Source organism: Idiotropiscis lumnitzeri, chromosome 13, assembly GCF_059441095.1.
Source record: "Idiotropiscis lumnitzeri isolate Australia: NSW breed Sydney's pygmy pipehorse chromosome 13, RoL_Ilum_1.0, whole genome shotgun sequence".
Taxonomy (NCBI): Eukaryota; Metazoa; Chordata; class Actinopteri; order Syngnathiformes; family Syngnathidae; genus Idiotropiscis; species Idiotropiscis lumnitzeri.
In genome coordinates, this window is record NC_142403.1 from 13,593,071 (window position 1) to 13,615,992 (window position 22,922).

The following is a 22,922-nucleotide window of genomic DNA, read 5'->3' on the forward strand; positions in this document are numbered from 1 at the left end:
AATCAATTATAGTCGGACTTGGAGAGCCAATTATTTTTTGGCGGGGTGGCACTTGCTACAAACGGTTTGAGAACAACTGTTCTATTTTGCACAGAGAATCCACAGAATGCAATATTCACAGTTTTCGGCTATGACACATACACACAGATAACCCGGACACACCAAATGATCACAATCACAAACACGCACGTGTGTACACTTGTCTGGAAACGGATGCCCATCACAGATAAATTTGTCGACATATTGATTCCCAGGAATAAATAAGCCATATATATGCACCGAGTGAGGCTTATTTACAATTTCCACGTACTGTCCGTCACGCAGACGCTCTCATTCTCATGTTATCCATACAAAATGCCCAATGGCCCCTGAATGGGACCAATGTATTCATCGCAACTTCCGCGAGCTGGAAAATAAGATCAGTCAGGGAGCCTTTGACCCTTCCTCATGGCTTCCCGTGATATTCAAGGTGTGAGCGCTCATGCATATGTTGCAGCCTTCGGTGAGCTCTCTGCTCCACGTATGCACAAACGCACACCAATGCGTCGTGTCTGCAGGTGTGGGGATGCGAAGCCCCTCCTGCAGTGATCGGCTTCCGAAAAAGACTCGCAAAAGCTCACCTAAAAATGTCAATGCAGGTGAAAATGGCCTTTTGGAAGATGTTGGAGGGGGAAAGCCAGGATTAGGAAAACCTACGAGGAAATTCAATCGAAACGATTCGGAATTTTACTTATTTCGTGATCACAACAAAATTTTTTTTTACCGTATTTTATAAGGCGCATTATTTTTCCAAATGATTGCATGTGAAATCGTTTATCGTAATTGCATTAGTCGATAGTGTAGCGGCAACAAAAAAAAATTTCTGCCGTCAATACATCTCATACGCCAACGATGACGACGAGAAACCACGCTGTCGTGATTCAAAAAAAAAAAAAAAAAAGGCTTGCACTTTCATTTCAATTGAGTGCCTTTTTTATGCCTACATTTCTGAAGTCGTAAAACAAAAAATGACAAAAAGAGCACGCGCTCGCGGAAGCAGGCAGAGTCAGAACAGTTGTTGCTCTATTTTATTATCTGCGCGCCAACATCACACTTTTCAGCAGCGGCCTTCATTTCAAGACCGCCGACAAGTATTACAAACTAATGCAGCCGAGATACTTAAATACGCAATAAATGTACTTTCAGTAAAATAATGAATATCGAACAGCCTGTTATTGGTCAACTAAAAATAATCAAATAATTCATTATGAAATAAACGAGTGGGAACACATTTCCTGTGATTTTTAGACGCAAAAGCAGGAATGAGTTTTTGTTCAAATATGAAGAGACCATGTGAGCGATTAAAAGCGGATTAGAATGACAACACAAACGAATCTAAGATGACAAACTGAAAAGCCGTCATCCTGTCTTGAATTTACTTCGTATCAAAACATTTGGACAGATTTGGAGTCAAAGGATTTTAAATGCACCTTATACTCCCAAAAATACGGTACTTAAAAAACAGGCCATTTAAAAAACAACCACGGTCAATGAGCCACATGCTGCGTCACCAAGACTGAAGGAAAAGATTCGGATCATTTAATATAACAATAAATATCACATTGACCAACCAATCAAATTTCTTGGGAATCAAGTTACCCCCCTCCCCCAACCCACAAAACTGGTCGCACAGAATGTTCCTGCCTAGTTTTGTCCATGCTGATTATATCCATCACTGCTTCCTCAACTCCTTTTTTTTTTTGCAATCAACACGAGAGTGACCTGCTCAGGGACACACGTGGGAGGTTCGGCACGGCCCAAGTATCGACACGAACGATCACGGACCGTCGACGGTGAGCTCCGGTCGCCGGCAGCCTCGGGATATGAGATGCTGATCATATTTCTATAATCAATTTAGCAGAGCAGGAGGTATAAATCCTGTCCATTCAATTCTCTCTCTCTCTCCAATTTCGACCCCCCCGCCCCCCTTCGGCCCCTTGCTTATAGTCAGATGAATAATTCAGCAGCCAATGTGGCGAAAGGTGGAGTAAACAAGTCTATTGCCTAATATCCCCAGAGGATGCCAAAGAGAGACGAGGCCGGGCCGAAGAGCTAGCACAGATAGCGGCGCTGGAGCAATGGGGAAGGACAGTATCTATGGAGAATGGACATCAAGAGTCTTTCCCGGCGACCTGCAGTCATTTGCACTTAGATTGACTCGCAGGGTTCGGCTCCAATGGCGCAGCTGGCTTTCTAGTGGCTCTCTCCCCTCAACACATTTGGCGACCATTAATAATGGAATCATAAAAGGACAAACATGAGCTCTGCGAAGCGAGGTAGGAAGATAGAGAGAGTGAGAGTTCAGGGTCCACCTGCTTCCCAACAAACAAAAATGCCAACGAAAGCGGCGCACACTTGAGGCCTTTTGTGGTGATTAGCGACGCGCCGCCACCAACCCGCTCCATTCCGCTCGACTCTGTCGCTTTTATTTTGACGAGTGGACGTCGGAGGCACGCATAAAAATCATCCAGAATTCATAGGACACACGCCGCGCTTACATAACGAGCGAATGTAATCTCGTGCTGCGGTTCTAGACGGTGATTATGCAAGCAGAACACTGCTGATTGATGACTTGCCCGGAATTCAATTATCACACTAAACACTTTTATCTTCAAATTAGATTTGAAAGAAATATCATGTTAATTAAAGAGACAAACTGCTTCACTTTGCCCATTTTATGAAAAGCTTACGTGCTCCGCTTTAATTCACCACAGACCAGGAAAAGCATAAATACAGATGACCATGATGAATTCCAAATACTTACACTACGTTTTTCATTGCATTGGGATGTATTACTGCCTGCTAGCTAGCTAGCCAATCAATCAATCAAACAAATCCAATTTAGATTTCCATCTATCTCTCTAGCTAGCGACCTTATCTATCTATATAGCTAGCTAGCTTATTTATCGCTCTAGCTAGCTAGCCTGCTAGCCTAACTATCCATATAGCTAGCTAGCTTATCTATCACTCTAGCTAGCTAGCCTGCTAGCCTAACTATCCATATAGCTAGCTAGCTTATCTATCGCTCTAGCTAGCTAGCCTGCTAGCCTATCTATCTATCAATCTGTTGTTTATCAACACTCATTAATTATGTGCTGTTTGAGTGAAAATGGGCGGAAAGCTACCGATGAATTAACCTTTAGCCATGTTAATATAGCCTAAAAAAAACAGATGAAATAGAAAAATATGAAAATATGGACATGTTTTTATTGATATCCTGGAATTAATTTAAATTATTTTACACATTAAAATTAACTATTTTTTTAATAAAACAAAACTGCAGATTAACTTCAATCAACAGCGCATCTGCTGGCGGTAGTAAAAGAATGCACTAAATTCTACCTTAATAGCAATAAAGGTTGTCATTTGCAGTCCGCTGAATATTCAAATAAAATTAAACACAGCCTGAATCAAAAGATTGCAAGAAAAAGTGGCGTAAAAAAAAGTTGAAATCACACTATTTCGAAATGGAAAACACGTTTTAATTGAATGTTGTCGCACAATTTTCTCGATTCAAAATGTTTCCGAAATCACATTTTGCTTGGTCACCAGTATTTGATTTCGTTGGGTCGTACATTCAGATTGTGTGTGTGTGTGTGTGTGCGTGCTTGTGTATAAATGTATTCGTGTGAGACATGCTTACTTACTGGCATTGTCTGACTTCCGTGTAGGGCACCGATTGCTGACTGAGCCTCGGTGTGTGTGGAGAACTTGACAAAGGCGCAACCTGGAAGAGAGAAACACACACACGCACACACACACACACGCCATGAATGTGCAATCAGTCAAGTGAGGTGAAAACTCGACTGTATGTAAATAAAGGATGTGGAAGTGTATCCGACATCCCTGAGAAAAAAAAAAAAAAAAGGCCGTGTGCCTGCCTGCGTAGTGGGCGGGCGTGACAAGCAGGCTGAGGCTGCGGGCAAAAGATTGCACGGATGAAGCAGAAAAGTGTTCTATTTAGCAGCGCGCGCCTGTCTGCGCATTTTAAACACGAGCCAGACTGGCAGTCACACTGGCACACAACAACACGTGGATCGATATTTGTGCGCATGACGCACAAAGAAACAACTCTCCGCTCAGCGTGTCCTTCAGGAATATGGTGGCAAAAACACACAGGGAGCTTCTTGTTGCCTCTCCACATGTCGCTCATCAATTATTCAGTCACTAAAGTGAAGAATGGATGACAACGATATGGAAAATGTATAGTATTTGTTTACCACGAGGAAAATGTTGGCGGTGACCTCTTCTAGTTAAAAATACTCATGCTTGGACGTATTTTATTCCAGGAGGGACTAATGGAGCGCCGCAGCCAAGTGGACACTGCGGAGCAGCGCGTGTTTATTTTGGCCATTTCTGACCAGGTACGAGAAATACAGTAGTATCAATTAGAGTTCAATTAATGGGTTAAAGCAAACACGGTGAAGCGGCATTTCACTGTTATGCTGCATACAAATGGAATTAACTGTCAATAGAAGTCAAATCAGATTTGACTGTAAATGCTTTTGAATCCAGATTTAAAAAAAAAAAAATCATGTTCCATTTCACTGTAGTAATTTTAGAACACTATTTAATTTCTTTACTTTAAAATAACGTAATTTTTTAAAGATGTTTAAATGTTTTCTACCGTTGTTCTTTTGGTAATTTTGGTAGGCTAATGAAAAAGCTAGCTTCAAGTGCTTCTAGTTTGCCGGAGATTTGCCTTGTGTATAAAATGCGCTACAAAATTAAAGGTGCCTTGGCTCGTACCTTATGGTATCTGCTTTTTCCTGTGGAAAAAAAGTACATTGCTCTTCAAAATATTGTTCTTTGTAAAAAAAATGTGTTGTAATAACAGAGAATATAAAGAATTGTACGTCATGATTAGCCATTGTGGCTCCTTCTGATTTGACTTATACACGATCAAAGAAGAGTTTCACAACTACTGGAAGTGAGTCAGTAAACAGCGGTCATATTAGTCGTTCTTTGCAGGGATTAAAGAATGTTTGACTTTTTGTCAGTTTGCATGTGTTGATGCACCGTTTGTGTTCAAATCACATGAAGCACCGCGTCAATTTTGAACCCACCGGGCTCAGCTTGCGGTGCCGATCGGGGCGGCTGCTTTTGTCGTGAAACCACACTGCAATTAGCGCATCAGTGGAGCGGGCGAACGAGGCGCTCCTGTATTTACTTCTCCGCGTGCGGAGATGAGAAAGTTTAACCTCAGGGGAGCGTAGGGCAGTTGAAAAGAAAAAAAAAAAGACTGCTGCAGCCACGTGAAGACTGCGCAGCACAGCGGTAAGCGACTTCTAAAGTCACATCATCAAACAAAAATAATTGGTAAAGTTGACCAAAAAGGGTGATTTGATGAGACGAAATAAGTGATTTCCCACTGTTTTAATGGAAGGCGTCGCGTTCCTCGATGCCGAGCACGCCGCGGAGCTACACAAAGAGAAATAAAGCTTCCCTGGGCTGGCCCTGTGCACCCTCACAGCGGGGCCATATGAATTGTTTTGACATCCATCTTCCCCTTCCTCCTCCTCCTCCCGCAAACTACTGCAGAGTCACAATGCTCTGGCTTCCAGCCCTTTTAGATATAATTCCACAACAATTTCCATAAGCGCTAGCCGGGGAATAGGCTGCACAGACATGAAAAACAACTGGTCCCCCTTGCACTTTGCTATATGTCAGAGGAAATTGATGTCTCCAAAAGTTTGAGGCTGCCTCATGCATGCCTTAAGGTAAGAAAAAAAAACTTTCAGTGGCACAGTGGGAACGGACTTGTATGATACGAAACTATATGGAGGTAGGGCCATATGTCTACGTAGCAAGGCCCTTCGACAGGATATCTCTCTCTCTCTCTCTCTCGCTCTCTCTCTCTCCCTCTCTCTCTCTCCCTCCTGTGCCTGTGGCCCTGCCTGCAGAAGCAGATTGGCCCGCCCAGAGCACCATCTGATTGGTTCCTGGTGCAGTGGGTAGCAGCCAATCAGCAGTAAGGTGCCTGTTTAATTTCCACCAACACTTCCAGTTCCATCACTTCTAACTTCATTTTGTGCTTGCAGTGTTCTCCCAAACGTAAAATAAAAAATACAGCTGTCTCCAGCACTTTTAAATCTGTTAAGCGAGTGAACACGCAATTCCGTGTACATTTTTTGGGATGCTAGCAAATCAGGCCAAGTCTGTAGTCAACACCTCATGCTAAAGACCTTTTTTTTTTTTTTTTTATTACTTTTTTTTTTGTCTTTGTCTGCCTTTTCACTCCTGATTTTCTGCTGCAAATGGAAATGCTCCATGTTACCGCTCGGCATAAAATGAGGACAGTACGGGATTGAAATCTCGGTTTTGCAATGCAGAAGTTGTTTTCCTCCCGATATGAGATACCTCTATATGCTGAGAGTGCCACTGTGAGAGCAAAGTCAGCGTTTTAAAATGACGTGCGCCGTCCCCGTACTGTATGTGATTACAATTACTGATAAATGGTTCCGTCCTATTCGGCAATGTCGCGATGCCGTTTTAAATGTGCTATCTATGAATTTCTCGTTTTTTCGTTTTTTTTTGTTGTTTTTTTTAGTCAATAAATGTGTTTCCTGTTTAAAAGCATAAATCTGATTACATACTGCGCTTGCAAAGAGAGATATGAACATTGTCAGAGTTGGAGCTGCGCCTCTTGAAAGGCAACGGAGGGATTCCGTACCTTGCTCTAAAGCACACCAACAGTGGTCAGGAAGCAGTCTACAATTTATTTGAGTCCTAACTATTGTCATCTCAAAGGTCAAAGGAGGAACCCCCCCCCGAAAAAAAAAAAAAAAAAACTGTTATGGCTCAACCCAGAGCCAAGACCTAAATCCTAAATCCTGCTGGACTGTGCTACTGCTTGCTCCGGTGTCGGAAGTATCATACATAAAAAAATAAATAATCATAAATTAATTAATTAATTAAAAAAAATAAATAAATAAAACGTGATATTTTAACAATGATTGTGTTGACTTTCCTCTGAACAGTTACGTAACCGATATAAGACATATTTTTTTTTCATCAACGCCGAAAGCTGTCCAGCGCATCAAACAGTTGAGCGTAAAATGACGAAAACACTTTTGGACGTCCAGTATATCCTAAGCGTAAGTCACATGCATTCTGCGTACAACCTCCGCCGTCACTCTTCCGTCAGTGACCTAAATAGTGCTGACAAGCGTGTGCCGATGCCCACCTTTGCTGTTGCCGTCAGGACCTCTTAGGACCGTGCACTCCTCGATGACTCCGTAGGGTTCGAATAGGCGGTAGACGTCTTCCTCGGTCTGTTGTTTGTTCAGCATCCCCACAAACAACTTCCTGTCCTCTGGAGACAAACAAAAAAAAAGAAACAATTTTACAGCTACAACTTTGACCTCAATTATTAAGCTGATGGCGGAATTCAACACTGTGGAAAATCGTTTTTTTTTTTTTTTTTCATGACTGATCATTTTAATCTGATAGCCTCAGTGAGCTTCAGCACTGATGAATGCATCTGCCGCAACTAGTCGGTGCAAGAGGAGCAGTGGAAGGAAGAGGAGGGTTGGAGGGTAAGATGGATGTTGAATTTGGCAACTTGAATCGTTCATTTTTGCAACGAAGAATTTAACGATAAACCACAGGTTGTCTTTTGACTGTCTGAGGTGGGCATCGGGTGACGGTGCAGTTCGTCAGTGAGTTTCAGGCGAGGTGTTCATGTTAACGCCAAAATTGGGGTTGCCGATTAATCGATTTCAAGCTATGAGCGTCAGTGCAGAAAGGTAAAGTTGGTGCAACCCCTCGTTTGAAAGGGGTATTAAGCGAGTGAACGCAGCTGTCTCAACCCCCCCCCCACCCACGCTCCATCCGTACCAAACCGATCAGTAGCGCTCTGTGGCTACATGGCTCCTTGGAACGCTAGTCTCCCATGCAACGCTTACAGTTACCACCACCCCCCGCCTCGGCATGCCTCCACCCACTACGATTCATTTCCTCTTTCTCATTCCGCTACGCTGATTCCACATTTTCCACACGCACTCATTCCTCCCCCCCACCCAACTGCCGTCCACTCTTTATCTCTCTCTTACTCCTCAACTAATTGCTGCTGATCCAGTACTTTTTTCTGTCGCCAGAGAAATATTTCAGCGCGCTGCTAAGCTGAACAATGGCCTCGTCGGTGCCTGCTGCTGAGACATGGCGTGAATAACGCTGACTTTTCAATAGGAGACAACTTCTGTTGAACGCAAGGGGGGATGTGATCTTTACCTTGACCTGACACACGGTGTTTACTGATGTACTCTAATGCGACAGTGTCGCCGCTCTCTAAAGGCTGGCGGAAGGTACACTGAAAAACTGAGGTAGAAACCTTGATAACGTGTGTGCGCATATATGATATATAATACACTGTATATATATAATAAAAATATATATATAATATAATATATATATATATATATATATAAATAAAATAAATATATATAAAATATAATAAATATATATAAAATATAATAAATAAATATATATATATATATATATATATATAAATAAAATAAATATATATAAAATATAATAAATATATATAATAAATATATATATATAAAATATAATACATATATTTAAAATATAATAAATATATATATATATATATATATACACATATATATATATATTCGAGCGTGAAACTTAAATGTGAAAAAAATTCTTTTTTAATTTTTTTGTTGTGAGACTTCCAATTAAAAAGGTAAAGAACAACTGATTTTCCAACACCATTGCCCATTAGAACATGTATATGACTAATGTTTTTTTTTTTCCCCTCTATTAATTCTCAAAAGCAGAAAACTCAAAAGAAAGGATGTTCAACCCCATGATTTCCACCAAAACAAATTCTTTTAAAAACAAACGAATAAATGTGAAGTGGAAATCTAGGACAGAGCTCCATGGAAGCCCGGGGCTCTGAGCTAATGCATTTCACACCGAAATGCACAGGCTTGACTGTAACCAAATAAAGTGTCTCCAGCCTGCGAAATTTTGCTGGCAAATGAGCATCTCCTCGTGTGAAAGCAGCCAAGGGACATTCAGTTCAAAATGTTACTGATGCATGCACATGGAATTGGAGGCCAAATTTGCCAGTCTGGGGAACCTCATTCAATTCACTTTCTGCCACTTTTGTTGGAAGCACTGTATTACATTTCTCTACGAATAAATGGCCTGCCTCAATTCATTTCCAGGTACGTTGCCCACTTGCATGAAGAAACGCCATCGCTCAAATATAAGCCTCTTAAAACCATAACACTGCTTTTCAACACTTGGAACTCTCATTTTTGCCTGAAACCCCAAAACCCTCATTTGAAACTATGAAGCAAGTATTGAAATTGCAATTGAAAACTTGAACCCAGACTTGAAACCAGACTTTGTAAGTGTGACCCAAAGTTGAAATTGTACCTTGGAAAGCACTTTAAAAAACCCAATTTGAAATTCCCAACTTCAAACCCTAAAAGTCTACTTTGAAACCTGTACCACGGAATGAAGACACAACCCAGACTTTCAAACTCGCCAAAATGTATGATTTGAAACCTTAACCTTAATGCCCGGATTTATGACCCAACACTGCCTTGAAGCAGAATTCTGGTTTGAAATTACAGACCGTGTTTGAAACTCAAAATACCGAATTGAAACCTTGAATGAGGCCAAAACCAGCATTTAAAATCCTAACCCAAACGTGAAATAATACATTAAAAATCCAATCCTGGTTTGAAATCCTTATTCAAAACGCCATTCCGATAGCCCGAGGCCGTCTTGAAACCTTAATTTGAAATTCTGTCCTAATCCTTGTTTAAAACCATAGACCAGGTTTGAAACCAAAAACCAAAACTTTCAGCTCTGATACTTGAAACTCTGATACGAAACCATACTTTGAATCCCTAAATCTTAATTTGAAACCCAAACACAGATTAATCCGACCCTAACCCTGACTTGAGACCATTATTTTGAAACTTGAACTCCGCCTTGAAACCTTCTTTGAAACTTATTTGCCAATTGTCAACATCTCTCATTCAATTTCAGCATTTCATTTGATTTCAACTGCGCCCTCTGCTGGTAGCTTCCAAGAATTGTTCCCTTGCCTCTCTTACTTAGCGAGCACGCAACAAAAGCATCGACCCATCAGAAGTTGAAATAAATCAAATTCCTTCACGTCATTTTCCTGACCTGGAATGGTGACATTGCGACAGTGACACCCAGCTACGATTTCTTGGCACCGGGCTGCACAAATGATGTACCTTTAAAATAATCAAGCGCGTCAGAGTGTTATCTAGGGAGGGGGGGGGGGGGGCCATCCATGGATGGTGCTGGCTGCTTATTGCAAGTGGCAGGATCAGAGGCTACGTATCACCGCGGACGTGATGCAACGTGACATCTGTCAGGGTAGATACGAGAGCATTTATCTGCAAAAAAAAAAAAAAAAAAAGGGGAAGGGGGAAAAAAAAAAAAGAAGAAAAAACCTTGACTGGAAAATGAAAGGCCAAGATGGTCCGTCCTTCTTGCTGGAGGGGGAATATAAATTCTGAGGTTAGATCATGTAGAAGGAGGGCCACACACCGTAATGATGCCCCTTCAAGAAGGTGATGGCGGTCTGATAGATTTTCTATCGACGCAAAACCTCACACGTTGAAGAACACACGTGAACCTGCACTGAAGTGTACAAAACGTGCTACCTATGGCGGAAAGCAATCATATGCGCGTACATATGTACCAGTCGATTTGAAAATTGTGCAACTGACTGCTCAGGTCCTCAAAGAGTAAAAAGAAAGGTCAATTAGTTTCAAGCTTCAAAGCAAACACGGTGAAGCAGCATTTCGCCGTTACGCCGCATGTCGTTGCAATAAGCTGCTGGATAAATAACACTGCCTGGCCTTGCAGTTAGCTATACTGTGCATTTAAGAAAAACGATCTGTTTCTCATGACAAGATTTGCAAGTCGCCAAAAGTCGGACGAGAGCTTTATCGCAAATATCGCCACAACAGCGTTCCGATGGAAGTCCTTGTTGTTACGGGAGACGTCACAACACTGCGTTTTCACGGCTCTTAGGTGCGAACCGCCCAACTGTTTTCTCGGCGCCGCCGTTACATTCGAGAAGTTGCGGGGGAGAAACGGCGCTAATAAGCCACCTCATTAAAGCTACGGAGCGCGGCGGCAGCGGCGGCGGCGCTTGTCAGCTCAGTGGGCTAGCCCGCCCGCTTCAAAAGCTACAATGCTCATTTGCTTTAGAAATCGGTAAACAAAGTATCCTAACGCTCTCGCTTCCCCTTCGTTGAAGGTGATCTTGTGCGACTATAGAAGCAGAAGAAAACGGGGCGCGATGACAAAAATAATTTTTTTTTTTTAAATGTCTGCTTCCCATTGACGAGATTAAACGCTCGTTATTCAAGCGTTAATTTGGCAGGGTGCTGGCACCCCGAGGCGTTGCCGAACTTCGGACGTCTTCCCTCATCGGCTGCTCCCGCCGGTGATCCCTAACATGCTTAGCATCCACTGTCGCTGTCAGGGCACGCACACGCACACACGCACACGCGCTTGTCCCCATCCTCTCATTAATGCAAACACAAGCCAGTTAGATCGCGATATATGTAATAAATTGGATTAAATTCCACTGGCTAAGCACTGTGATCTCTTCGGGTTAATTAATTTCATTCTGTCTGTGTTTTTAATGCTTGAACACATGCTGACACTGTTATTGTGTAGCATCCAGCTCATTGGAGGGGGGGGGGGTCAGTTTAATGGGCTTGTGAAAAGAGGAAGGCGGGTGGGACACGGGGTTGTTTGGTATTCTGGCCACAAAAGGATGCGATTCTGATTCCTACGCACTACAGTAGCTGACGTTAGTATGCTGGATCCTTCCTCAGCTCTTGTCTTCCTTGAAATGAGGAGCGGGGTGAGAGGGGTGGGGGGTTCGCTGGAAGTCTTCTCTTCTCCAAGCTTGGGACGCTATCTCATTTAATATATTTACCCATTCCTTATTGTTTCCGTTATCAGCCGAGCTAATATTGGTCATAATTTGCACTTATCTCTTGCGCTGACAGTCACATTCACACTGCGGCTTTTCCTTTCCCCTTACACTCCTCCGGTGAAAGGTGATTGACAGTCACGATGTATAAGTCGTTGTCATGGTGACCGGCGCAACTTTCTGACAAGAGCATGGCCACCGTCTCTCCCACTTGCAAACCAAACAACCCGAAGGTCCTTCCGAAGCTTCTCGCCCTTTCCATTCGAACCGGCTCCTTTTCATCCATCCCGGCTTATCGAGGACTGCAGGACTGCGTGTGTGTGTGTGCGTGTGCGAGCGTGTGTGTGTGTGCAGCAATTTACAGAAAGGCAGCATCCTCCTCACTCTCGCCTCCTGCTTCTTATTCTCGCCGCCTTCTCTTTTCTTCTTCTCGCCAGCGCCACATTGCTATTCACCGGGTCTCATTCTACTGTCCAAAATACTTCGCAGGCTGCGCCGCTATCACGGCGGATACAGTAATAAGTCTCCGTGTAACCCGGCTGGAATACAGATACAGTGCATGCATGCTGCATGGATAGTAGTTGAAATACAGAAAGTGAAGGAAGTTTACACGCTCCAAGAAGCATAAATGATGGATTCCATTCCATTCTTCAGAGGACAGCGTATGGAAAAGTAACTTTTTAATTGCTCGTATAGACATTTGGGTCTCGAGAGTGCCTGACCACCCATCAAGTGTGAAATTACATAAGTGTGAACATTTTTGGGAGCTGTCTATGTCAGGAAATTTCTTTAAGGAAAGCTGTTGGGAATTTGGCACGATTGTAAAGTCAGTCAGGCTAATTTAAATCAGAGCAGATACCCATTTTCTGCTCACACTTTGTTTGGCTGCGACGTGGTAAAGGCAAGTGACTTGGACTACTCAAAACAACTAAAAAGACAAAGCAGTATTACAGTCATCGCCAACTATTTTTCCACCGCAGACCGGTTCACACAGGCCCATAACTTTTGCGGAACGGCAACTGGTGTTGGGGCGGCGTGGGAGCTGTCATTTGTTGCTAATGCTAACAGCTAGCTGCTAGCTAGTAGTAGCCATTAACGCCGGAGACTTATGTCGTGTCATACAAAGACGGCGTCGTCAACTAGCGGTTTGTTAGCATCCTAAATTAGCGACAGAATATGATTTGGGGATGGCGTTGTGTTGTTGTTGGAGGCAACTGTCATGTCAATTAAAAATGTGATAAAGAAAGTCACAAACACAAACACCGCAGCCAGTAAAAGCCTTTCATGGCAACATACAAAAAGTTGTTCCATGTACATTTTCTCGAGTCTCCTCTTTCTCCGTTTCCTACTGGTTCAGATATCACGGCTGTTATGTTGTCCTTTACCCAAAATTCACGGTCAGTGGTTGTCATGGCAACACAAAGCGGTAAGCACAAAATACAGTTGAGGGAGTTGTGGGACAAGCTAATCAATTGTTAATGCGCATGAGGCGCGCCAGCCACTTCAGGACTGGTTACTCTGAACAGTTTTAATTTGTGAGGGAATGGCAGATGATGTCTAAAAAAAAATCTTCTAAATTTGCCACATCCCAGAGAAGAGCGTTGGTAAAAATTTTAGTGATTACAAAAATCACGAATGAATGAATTTTCAAAGTCCTGGAAAATCAAGTCGTTATCTCCACTCTCAAACGCTGTGGGTGTGTCAGCTGAAAAGCGATGCTACTTTGTTTAGCATCTTTTTTATGCATACACATTCCGACATGCATGAGCCACAAAAAAAATATATTATAAAAAATATTAATTACATTCATTATATTTATAAAAATATTGTAATTAATGAATATAAAAATATTATAATTAATTAATTAATAAATATATTATATATACATATAAACAAAAATATTAAAAAGACACTGATAAACATTTCCTGTATTTTATTTATACGGGGCGGTATCCACCAGCTAGCGTCCGAACTAAAACGCTACCAAGGCCAATGGACGGTTGGTGAGCTCATCTGCGCTGTTAAGAATTCAAATAACGACACAGAGCTGCTCTGTTGTCACTGTTTTATGTGAAAGACTTTATGGCTACGAAACAAGAAATTCCAAAGACTCACTCGGAATGCCGTCACTTCATCTATTATGCAACACTTTATTGGCATCGCAGTACCATTGGAAGTCTTGTGAAAAGCCGTAACTGTCGCAATGTCATCATTATGGACTAAAAAAACATTAACGCGAGCATAATCCACAGGCTTGTGTCAGCACAATCGACTATCCTGCGATTCAGAGGGGACATTTACAACGTTGTAACGCGGCGGCGAGTCTTTCACACGGAGCACGTGGGAGGCTGTGGTTGCTAACGGCTCGTAGCGTGTTTGGCAGGCCACAAAGCTCCAGATCAAACCGTAGCGTGTTAGCGAACACGAGCCCCCACAGGAAGAGCGCTTCTGCATTCCCGGCTGGATCTCGGCGGGGAGCGATTTGGAACGCTACACTTTTTTTTTTTAGGAGCGCGACACATATCCGAAATGGCACGCAAATATCTGCGACGTGCGTGCCGTTCTAACATCCCGCATACATACATGCAGCGCACCGGGGGAAGCTGCCGTCACTCAAAACAATCCTGTCGTGCTTCAAACTTTTGAGGCATCGCTGCAGTTTAATGGCCGCTGTGCTGCTTTTTGGGTGACTCCAGCACTGACGTGTTGATGTGCATGCATGTTTTTAGGCCTCTTTCTTCTTGGTAGACACACACACACACACGCACACACACAGAGACTGTCTTTCCTCCCCCGCCTGCAAACACATCAGCTGAAAGGAGAAAAATCGAGGGAGAAATTGCTTAAATTATTCTATCTGCAGCATATACATCTCAGCAGATTTACACCCAATATGATAACAAAAGTGAAATATTACTGTCGCTGTATTCTATGCCCCGCTCATAAATCCTGAAAAGTGCTGTGTATGTGTAGCTCGCGACTGTATATAAACATTTACAATATGGCAGTCCTACTTATATTGTCTCCCTTCATAATGCCGCCTGAAGGGCATTTTGGCATCCGTTATGATATGGATTTTCTCCACGCCATTATTGCCTTTCTTCTTCATCCAGATCCAGTAGAAAAGCCGCCACCTTTGGCAGCGTTTAACACAGCGCCCGCCCTGTTTCTTAATTATTTTCTCATCGCTCACTTGACACTGATTCATGAGGCTCTTGCTGGACACACCCACCCAACAAGCCCCTGCTTGGCCATCTTGAAAATGCATTTTCTTTTTTTTTTTGCTCTCTGAAAGTATTCATTGCGCTCTGACCTTTGCCCTCACTTTCGCCCTTCTTCTATTTTGGCAGTTCTATTCATTTTGTGAATGAAGTGGGGACACTGGATAAAGTCATCACCCACAAACAGGACGACGTACTAAGCCCATATCGCAACAGTCACAACAGCTAAATGCCTAAGCACCAATCCTCCAATTATAACCCCCAAATAACCGCAACCCCTTTGCCCATCCCTAATTTTACCGCTAACCTCAAACTCTTTCTCAATACACCCAAATGCTTACCATAACCCCCCTCCAAAACTTTACCACAACCCTGCTTTTATGTCATTCACTGCCATTGACGGCTATAGACGTCGAAAAGTACATTCATTTTACCTGGGCGGACGGTGAATGAGTGAATGAACCCAAAAGCCAACTTGTGATCAAAAGAACAAACCCTTACTTCAGCACCTAAACCTAATCCACCCTAAAACCCAACTCAAACCCGGAACTAAATTTAAGTATAATCCTCGAAATCTAACGACCAACCTCAAAGCTACCTGTTAACCTCCTAATCATAACCCCCAAAAAATAACATCTTACCCCCAACAAAAAATATTTTACTGTATTTTCAGAACTATAAGGTGCACCGTGTTATAAAACACAGGTTTATTTTTGGGATGTTTGCATATGACCCGACAGCAAATGAGTCAAACTTTATTCAACGGCAATTTGGCAACCATTTATAAGGTTGTGGCTTATAGTCCGAAAAATACGGTACCTGAAACACCACCATTAACAACTAAAATTAATATTCATTCACTCATTCACTGCCAGCCCTGGTAAAATGAATGTACTTTTGGGTGTCTATATCCGTCAATGGCAGCGAATGAGTTCAGTATAACCACTTACCCAAATCGTAATCACTAATCTTCAGCAAAGTTGTATGACGGGAAACATTAGGGCATGACAGCAAAGGGTCAACAAGGAAAGCAGGCGAGGATGTAACCGACGACGGGGTATCCCGCTCGAGCTTTGTCCACAAAGGCAACGGAGCCATCAGACGTTTTTGCCGAACGTGGCCAAAAGAAGCTTACAGGACGCCCTTCATGTCGGCTTCGCCCCGGCCGACGAGGAAGCAACAGCCGCCTGGCAGAACCCGGACAACTTGGTGAGGGGAGAGTCACATTTAACCCCCTCCCGCCCCCTCCAACTGAGCATTTTCAATCTGCTGAAGTCCTAGCTGGGGGAAAAAAAAAAATGCAGCGCTAACAGTAATGAGATGGGGAAACGCCGCACGAGATAAGCCGGCCAATAAATAGATAGCTATATAGGCCATCGAGCATGTCGTTGGCAACATTTCCATATTACACCGCGCATCTTCCCGGGTATATTTGCACAATTTTCCGTCATACTGAAAAAAATAAAAATCCTGCATAAAAAGATGGAGGATCGGAAAAGCCAATACTCGTCAAATCGTCCAGCCATCCATGCATGGACGGAGGCATTTTTCAATTTAACGTGACCGGAGACTTTTGAAGTCATAATTTGGCTCGCAAACAGTCCGTGAGGGAAGGATTAGATTTGTCGTTCTCTTTGGCTCTTGTGTGATTATTTTTGGTGATGCCACACGATAAAACGTCGCTGATGAACTGACGCACTTCAAAGGGGGACTCGTTTTAATTTTAGTTAAGTTTTAGTGGTTAAAGAATGTTCAAATGTTATCTGGGTAACATCTGGTTGCATGATGGCAAGCCTATGACCCAGGGGTGGGCAAACCTTTGGATTGACGGGCCACAATGGGTTCTGAAATTTGACAGAGGGGCAGGTTGATGGAGTGTTTTGGTAACCTCACCTCATTGGAGAAAAAAAAATAGATTTAATTTTAAATGAAAGTGAACAAAAGCATTACAACAATATATATGTCTTTGAGAAAAAAAAACACAGTATTTAGAAAATAAAACATTAACAAGGTTTATTAATTTTTAAAATTTTTTTCAAGTTCAGCGGGCCGGATTAAAACGTTTAACGGGCCGCAAGTGGCCCCCGGGCCATAGTTTGCCCACGCCTGCTTTGACCCTCAAACTAATTAAGAATATTGAAATTACATAAATGAAGGATTATAGACAAAAAGGTTTAGGAAAAATGGAAGAAGATAAAATAATATGTTTAAAAAAAAAAAAAAGCAGCAGAGGCCTGAGAGCATGATGTGATTGGAAAAAAAAAACGGGTTTATTATTTTTGTGATTATTAATATGGACATGACTGCAACGTACAACAGAAACCTTCTGCTAGTGTCAATCAAAAATGAGCATTCTGATCTTCGGGAGGGCAAAATTAACGCTGCCGCTTCCGTATTGGATCTGATTAGAAAGTGTGGGTGCGTCTAATCGCCAGGAAAGCCGAGTTCAGCAGCAACGGAGAATGAAAACCAAACAGAAAAACACGGCGCTCTTGAGATGTGCCCTTTATTCTCCGAATGAAAAGAAACTCTCATGCAAGGTGGAAATGTGTGGCCGCCGTCGTTAATTTGAGCTGGAACATGAGATGGCTTCGCATCCAGCATAATAAGCTGCAGACAGAAATAATGTTGCCTTTGAGAGCTCCGGCTGTTTTTTTTTTTTTTTAGTGCTTTGCTATTTGGTTCGTGACGACGTAAAAAGAACCTCTACCCTCAAACACCAAATTGGCTTCCTTGAGTTGTCCCTTGCAGGTGCATTAGACTGTTTCCTTTTTTTTTTTCTCTTTCTTCAATAATTGCAGCTTCAGTGACACCACAAAAACTTAGCACTCAGAGGGCAATGTTGTGTATCGTTTGGCGGAGTACTAAAAATGCTTCTTTTGAACTTGGATTATAACACCATGTACCCTTTTCCACAGAGACGTTGCTTTTTAGAGTGCACCCGGCCGCTCATTGCGCGTTCACAAATGACAAACAAGAAGTATTCATATCACCTTGAAAATTGCGCACGAATGTTGAGATGAACAACTCGATGATCCCACCACGAGAAGACAATGCCGCCAAAGACTGTGGGGCAGATTTACTAAGAACACAAATAAAGGGTACTAAATTGCATGTTTACGAAGATTGCGATCTTTTAAGAAGCCCCTAATTCAAACCTCAAATTTGGGTTTTTTACGCACTCTAACTGTGTCTGTGCTAATTATTTCAAAACAGCATAGCCGTTTACATTTTACATCTTATTTGCTATATATATATATATATATATATATATATATATATATATATAAATAAATAAATATATATATAAATAAATAAATACATTTTATATATATAGATTTTTTTATTTTATTTTATTTTTTAATTTTCACGTCCATAAACACCATTCACGTAAAAATAACAAATATGAAAAAAAAAAATGGACATACGTGTTTTTCACAGGACAGCGACAATATATTATTCAATAATTTTTTATTTTTATTTTGCTCAGCCTGAGAGCATGTCGATTGGTTCTTCAGCCATGTGCTCATCTTGTTTAAAAGTGTGTTTAAAACTTGGGCTCGTCTGCCTGAAAAACTCTGAATTGAGCAAAGACGCGGGGAAAGTTGCAGAGTTGAGGCTAGACATTTGACATATTATGGCATGACTCCTTCTTGTGACTGGTTCCAACTCAGTTAGTCAGAAGCTTCCAAACTACATTGCTAAATGAACCAATAGGTTGCAATATTATTAGTTTCTAGCATTTCAAAAATATTTAATCTTGAAGTGGCTGCTACAGTGTCCCGCAAGATGGAGGCGAATGACCTCAAGTCAGGTCGTCTTTCCAAGACAAAGACCTCCGAGAACAACGTAAACCTGCTGGTGTGCGGTTTGAGACACTCGGCTGGGTCGTCCCCCAAGCTCAGCAGTCATTTCAAATGATTTCTTCGTTCTATACAAAAATTGTCGCTTGACGGCAACGTGATGCACAAAAGCCTAAAAAGATGCACGGCATGAGAAAAGCGAACATTATTAGAACAGAATAGCGACGCGAGCAGCGAGTCAAACGGCACCGAGTGCTGCTGCTGCCGCTGTCTCGTTTCTATATTGTCCCGCCTCGTATACGAGAGGCAAAAGCAAACATTGCAGGAACGCTTGTTACACCCTCCTAAAAATTTGCATCACGCTTCTGTTGCTCAAGTGCAAAAGTGCAGAAGGAATCAGATGACACGGATATACAGCAAGGAGGTGGCTGGGGGGAGGGGGGTTGTGTGTGTGCGTGTGTGTGTGCGTGTGTGTGCGCGGGTCAACAAAAGGACAAAAATTGTTATGATGCGTCGTTTTGCTCAAGTCGTTCTGACAGCTTTTCCCACAGATAAGAGACCACAGTAGCAAACCCCAAACATTGCCCGGGCTTTCTCATGCCTCACTAAACTTATGTGGCGTGAAATGTTTATTAAAAAAAAAAAAATGGAATCGAGTGAATGAGATGTTTAAAGCAACTACATGTTGTCACGGTAGCAACGCTAAAGACATGAAGTTGCAAGTACCTCCCCGGTAATTCTTTATCTCTTTTCATTTCTTATTTTAGTTGATATCAAATTAAATCCGTCAGCTTATTTGTATTTTTCTATTCCCTGTCTACATGTGTTGCTCCTTCCTTTGTGTTCAAATATCGGAGCATAAATTATAACACTGTGACACAAATGCTATTTGTTAGCCGATTTAGAGTGTTTCCGAATACATTTAAGCATTAAGGTAGTGTGTTTTGGAAAATTATATATGCCTGCTTAACACATTTACTGCCATTGACGGCTAAAGACGTCAAAGATCCTTTTTTTTTTTTTTTTTTTACTCAGCTAGTAGTGAATGAGTTAAACACACATCTTGCAATTTCTCTTTGTTTAATGTTTAGTTTGACAGTAAACTTGATCATTAAGTGGTAATAAGTGGATCAATCTATATCATCTGGATCATCTATAAACGTGGATTTGGAGTAATGCATCAAAATCTTGCAAGGGGCGATTTCAAAGTTCCCTTTGTGTACAACAGCACTGCAGAAAACTCAACTTCTTGCGCTAAGCAAAAGTTGGGACAACTCTCGGGCAGATGGCCTTTTCCTCTGGCCCTCTATCTCCCTCAGACAAACCTTACAGTAAGCATTTTAATTCCCGCTGACCTTTACTCATCTCAGCCAGACACTTTTGCCAGTCGCTCAGGGCCAAAACAAAATGAAATTTCAATTTCAGCCCGGAATAATAAAGATGCTTCGTTCGATGCAGGAAAGGGAGAGGGGGGGGGGGGGGCATGCGGGGTGGGCTGCAGCTAGTTTGTGACTTGGATGGCCTCAGCGCGAAAGAAGTTTTCTCTCACTGATGGGATGCACGCAGACGTGACATGAATACCTCCCGATACAATACAGATGGACTTGCAAAACACACAATCGTTTCCAGTAAACCCGAGCAGCGGCGAGGCTTTGTGTGCGAGGCAGAAAAATGCCAAGTCAGCACTCACGACTCGGACGTTTTGTTAAATTGAGGGAAGAAATGAAAAATGCATGGGGGTGGAGATTGGAACTATAACACGCTTGTCTATCCGGTCCGAATCGTGACATCTCTGCAAAATTATTTGAAAGTCAAAATCCGCACACTGACTTCCCTCGATGCACTCAATGCAGCAAAGAGATGAAGGCAGCTGCGGTTTTGTAATGTGGATGAAGAACCACTGAAATCATTTTTTTTCCGCAAAAAAAAAAAAGATAAAACTAAACAAATATCAAAAACTAAAGTAAAAACATTTTTTAGAATTATTTTATTTATCCAAAAATACTTGAAAATTCTTCCTTGGAGAAAATTCAGTCGAAGAAAATATCTGCAGATTGTGAATGCACGTTCGATGGCCAGAAAATGAGCCTAAAACTGATTTTTTTTAATTTTCATCATTTTCTCTGCAGACAAATTTAGTGCCACTATAGTTGAAATGTTAACACTTTGAGGAAATTAGAAATTAGATTTATTAATGATCAATGTGCCTCCAAAATCCATCAAGGGGATACTTAGTCGAGGCTGCCCCCCCAAAAAAAGAAAAAAAAAAATTATTCAGCACTGAACAAGCATTTCTCCTTCCTCCATAATTAATTCATACTGCGCCTCTGTTTAATTCACTCGTCCGTTGGGAAGAGAGGAAGATAATGTGCCAATTCTAATGAAGGATACATTGTAAACACTCTCTTAGTGTAAAGGGGGGGGGTATTCCTCTTTGGATTGGAACGTTTTGGGGAAATTCACCGTCAAAAATATTTGGGAGGACAAAAAAAAAAAAAAATATGTGTTCAAGTTTGGTCACGAACTGATTGATTGTAAGGCACGACAAGTTGAAGATTTCAAATGAAATGTCATTTTGTGGTCAACAAGGTGATTTTGTGCGGCGCGAGGACGTCAGCAGATGGTTCCGTTTGTTTGGATGTGTCGGACAAGGAATACTGCGGGGCCAATTTAAAAGGCTGTGGAGACTAATTGAAATGACATTTGTCATCTGTTTGTGATTTGTCTTCATTGTAAAGACAACAGGCGCCAAGTGTGCAATTTGCATCAAGTATGCAATCCATCTTTCAGGGATGAAAATGTTGGAATCAGGTGAACTGAGAAAACGGCGGTGTGACTTTGGTCGCAATTTGCATATGTTTGGCTCAGGGTTAATGGCTCTTTTATTTAAATGGAGTCTTAGAGAGCGATGGAAATCCCCCCCCCCACTCACACTACAGTTATTTATTTTGGTCCTAGGGACTTTTAATCCAATCAATTTGTTAAATACAGTTAATTGCATTGCGGGAAACAGCCTTTAATCAAGTGTTTAGAAGCCAAAAAAAAAAAAAGTCAGTTCTACTGGGGCGGCAATCTTCCAGTTCCTCTTCCTCCAAAACATTGTCTTCAGACCATAGAGGCTCGTTAATATTTATGATAAAAGTTTATTTCATTTTAAATATACCAGTGTTGTATTTTTAGGTAAGAGCTTTTATCCAATCAGAATTCAGCTACCTTGTGTTGCTAGGCAGATTTCATAGTGGCACGTAGTCTCCGTCCAAGGCCTTCAGAATGAACCGGGCGGGCGTCTATGCTTTGTGAGTGAACGGGCACCTCGAGATGATAGACCGTCGCGATGGCCAATCAGATCACGAGTTGGTGACAGTCAAGCCTCCTCGCATTGAGGGTAACAAACGTGTCTTGCGATTTGATGAGCACTTGGTAGAGGGCAGCGTTGTGCGGAATCAACAAATCCACACCAGTTTTTCCCGGCGACCGTTAAAAAAATCTTAAATATATTCTTGCTTTTTGAGTGAATCACCGTACAATGCAAAAAAAAAAACAGTGATAACAGCAAAATCTCCCGCCCAAATTTCGCCAACAGAATAGCATCGCTAGAGTGAAGCACCGCACTCGGACGGGTGAACTGAAAACTTTTGCAAATGGTTGTTTGTCGTACAATTTGCTGGTGACCAATCCTGGATGTAACTTGCCTCTCGCCTCAAAGTCAGCTGCCACACCATGCTACGTTGTAGCTTAGTGGCGCAGTCGAGAAAATGGGTGGCTGATGGATATTTACGGAAGTAATACGGGAACACAGGAAGATGTGATGCAAAAACAAAAAATACGACAAGGATGACAAAAGAGCCTAGTTAGTTGTGAAACGTTGACCCGGACTATATTGGCTAACTC

The 22,922-nt window shown here is 42.0% G+C and overlaps 1 protein-coding gene across 4 annotated transcripts in view; it reads right to left on the reverse strand.

Annotated features, from left to right (window-relative positions):
• celf5a (cugbp, Elav-like family member 5a) overlaps positions 1-22,922 on the reverse strand; it is a 229,824-nt gene that overhangs the window by 39,837 nt on the left and 167,065 nt on the right. For all 4 annotated transcript variants that reach the window (XM_088312772.1, XM_088312773.1, XM_088312771.1 and 1 more), the window contains exons 4-5: positions 7,226-7,354; positions 3,687-3,766 (exon numbers count right to left, since the gene is read on the reverse strand). In XM_088312772.1, the coding sequence (XP_088168898.1) occupies positions 3,687-3,766; positions 7,226-7,354 (209 nt within the window). The remainder of the gene's footprint in view (positions 1-3,686; positions 3,767-7,225; positions 7,355-22,922) is intronic.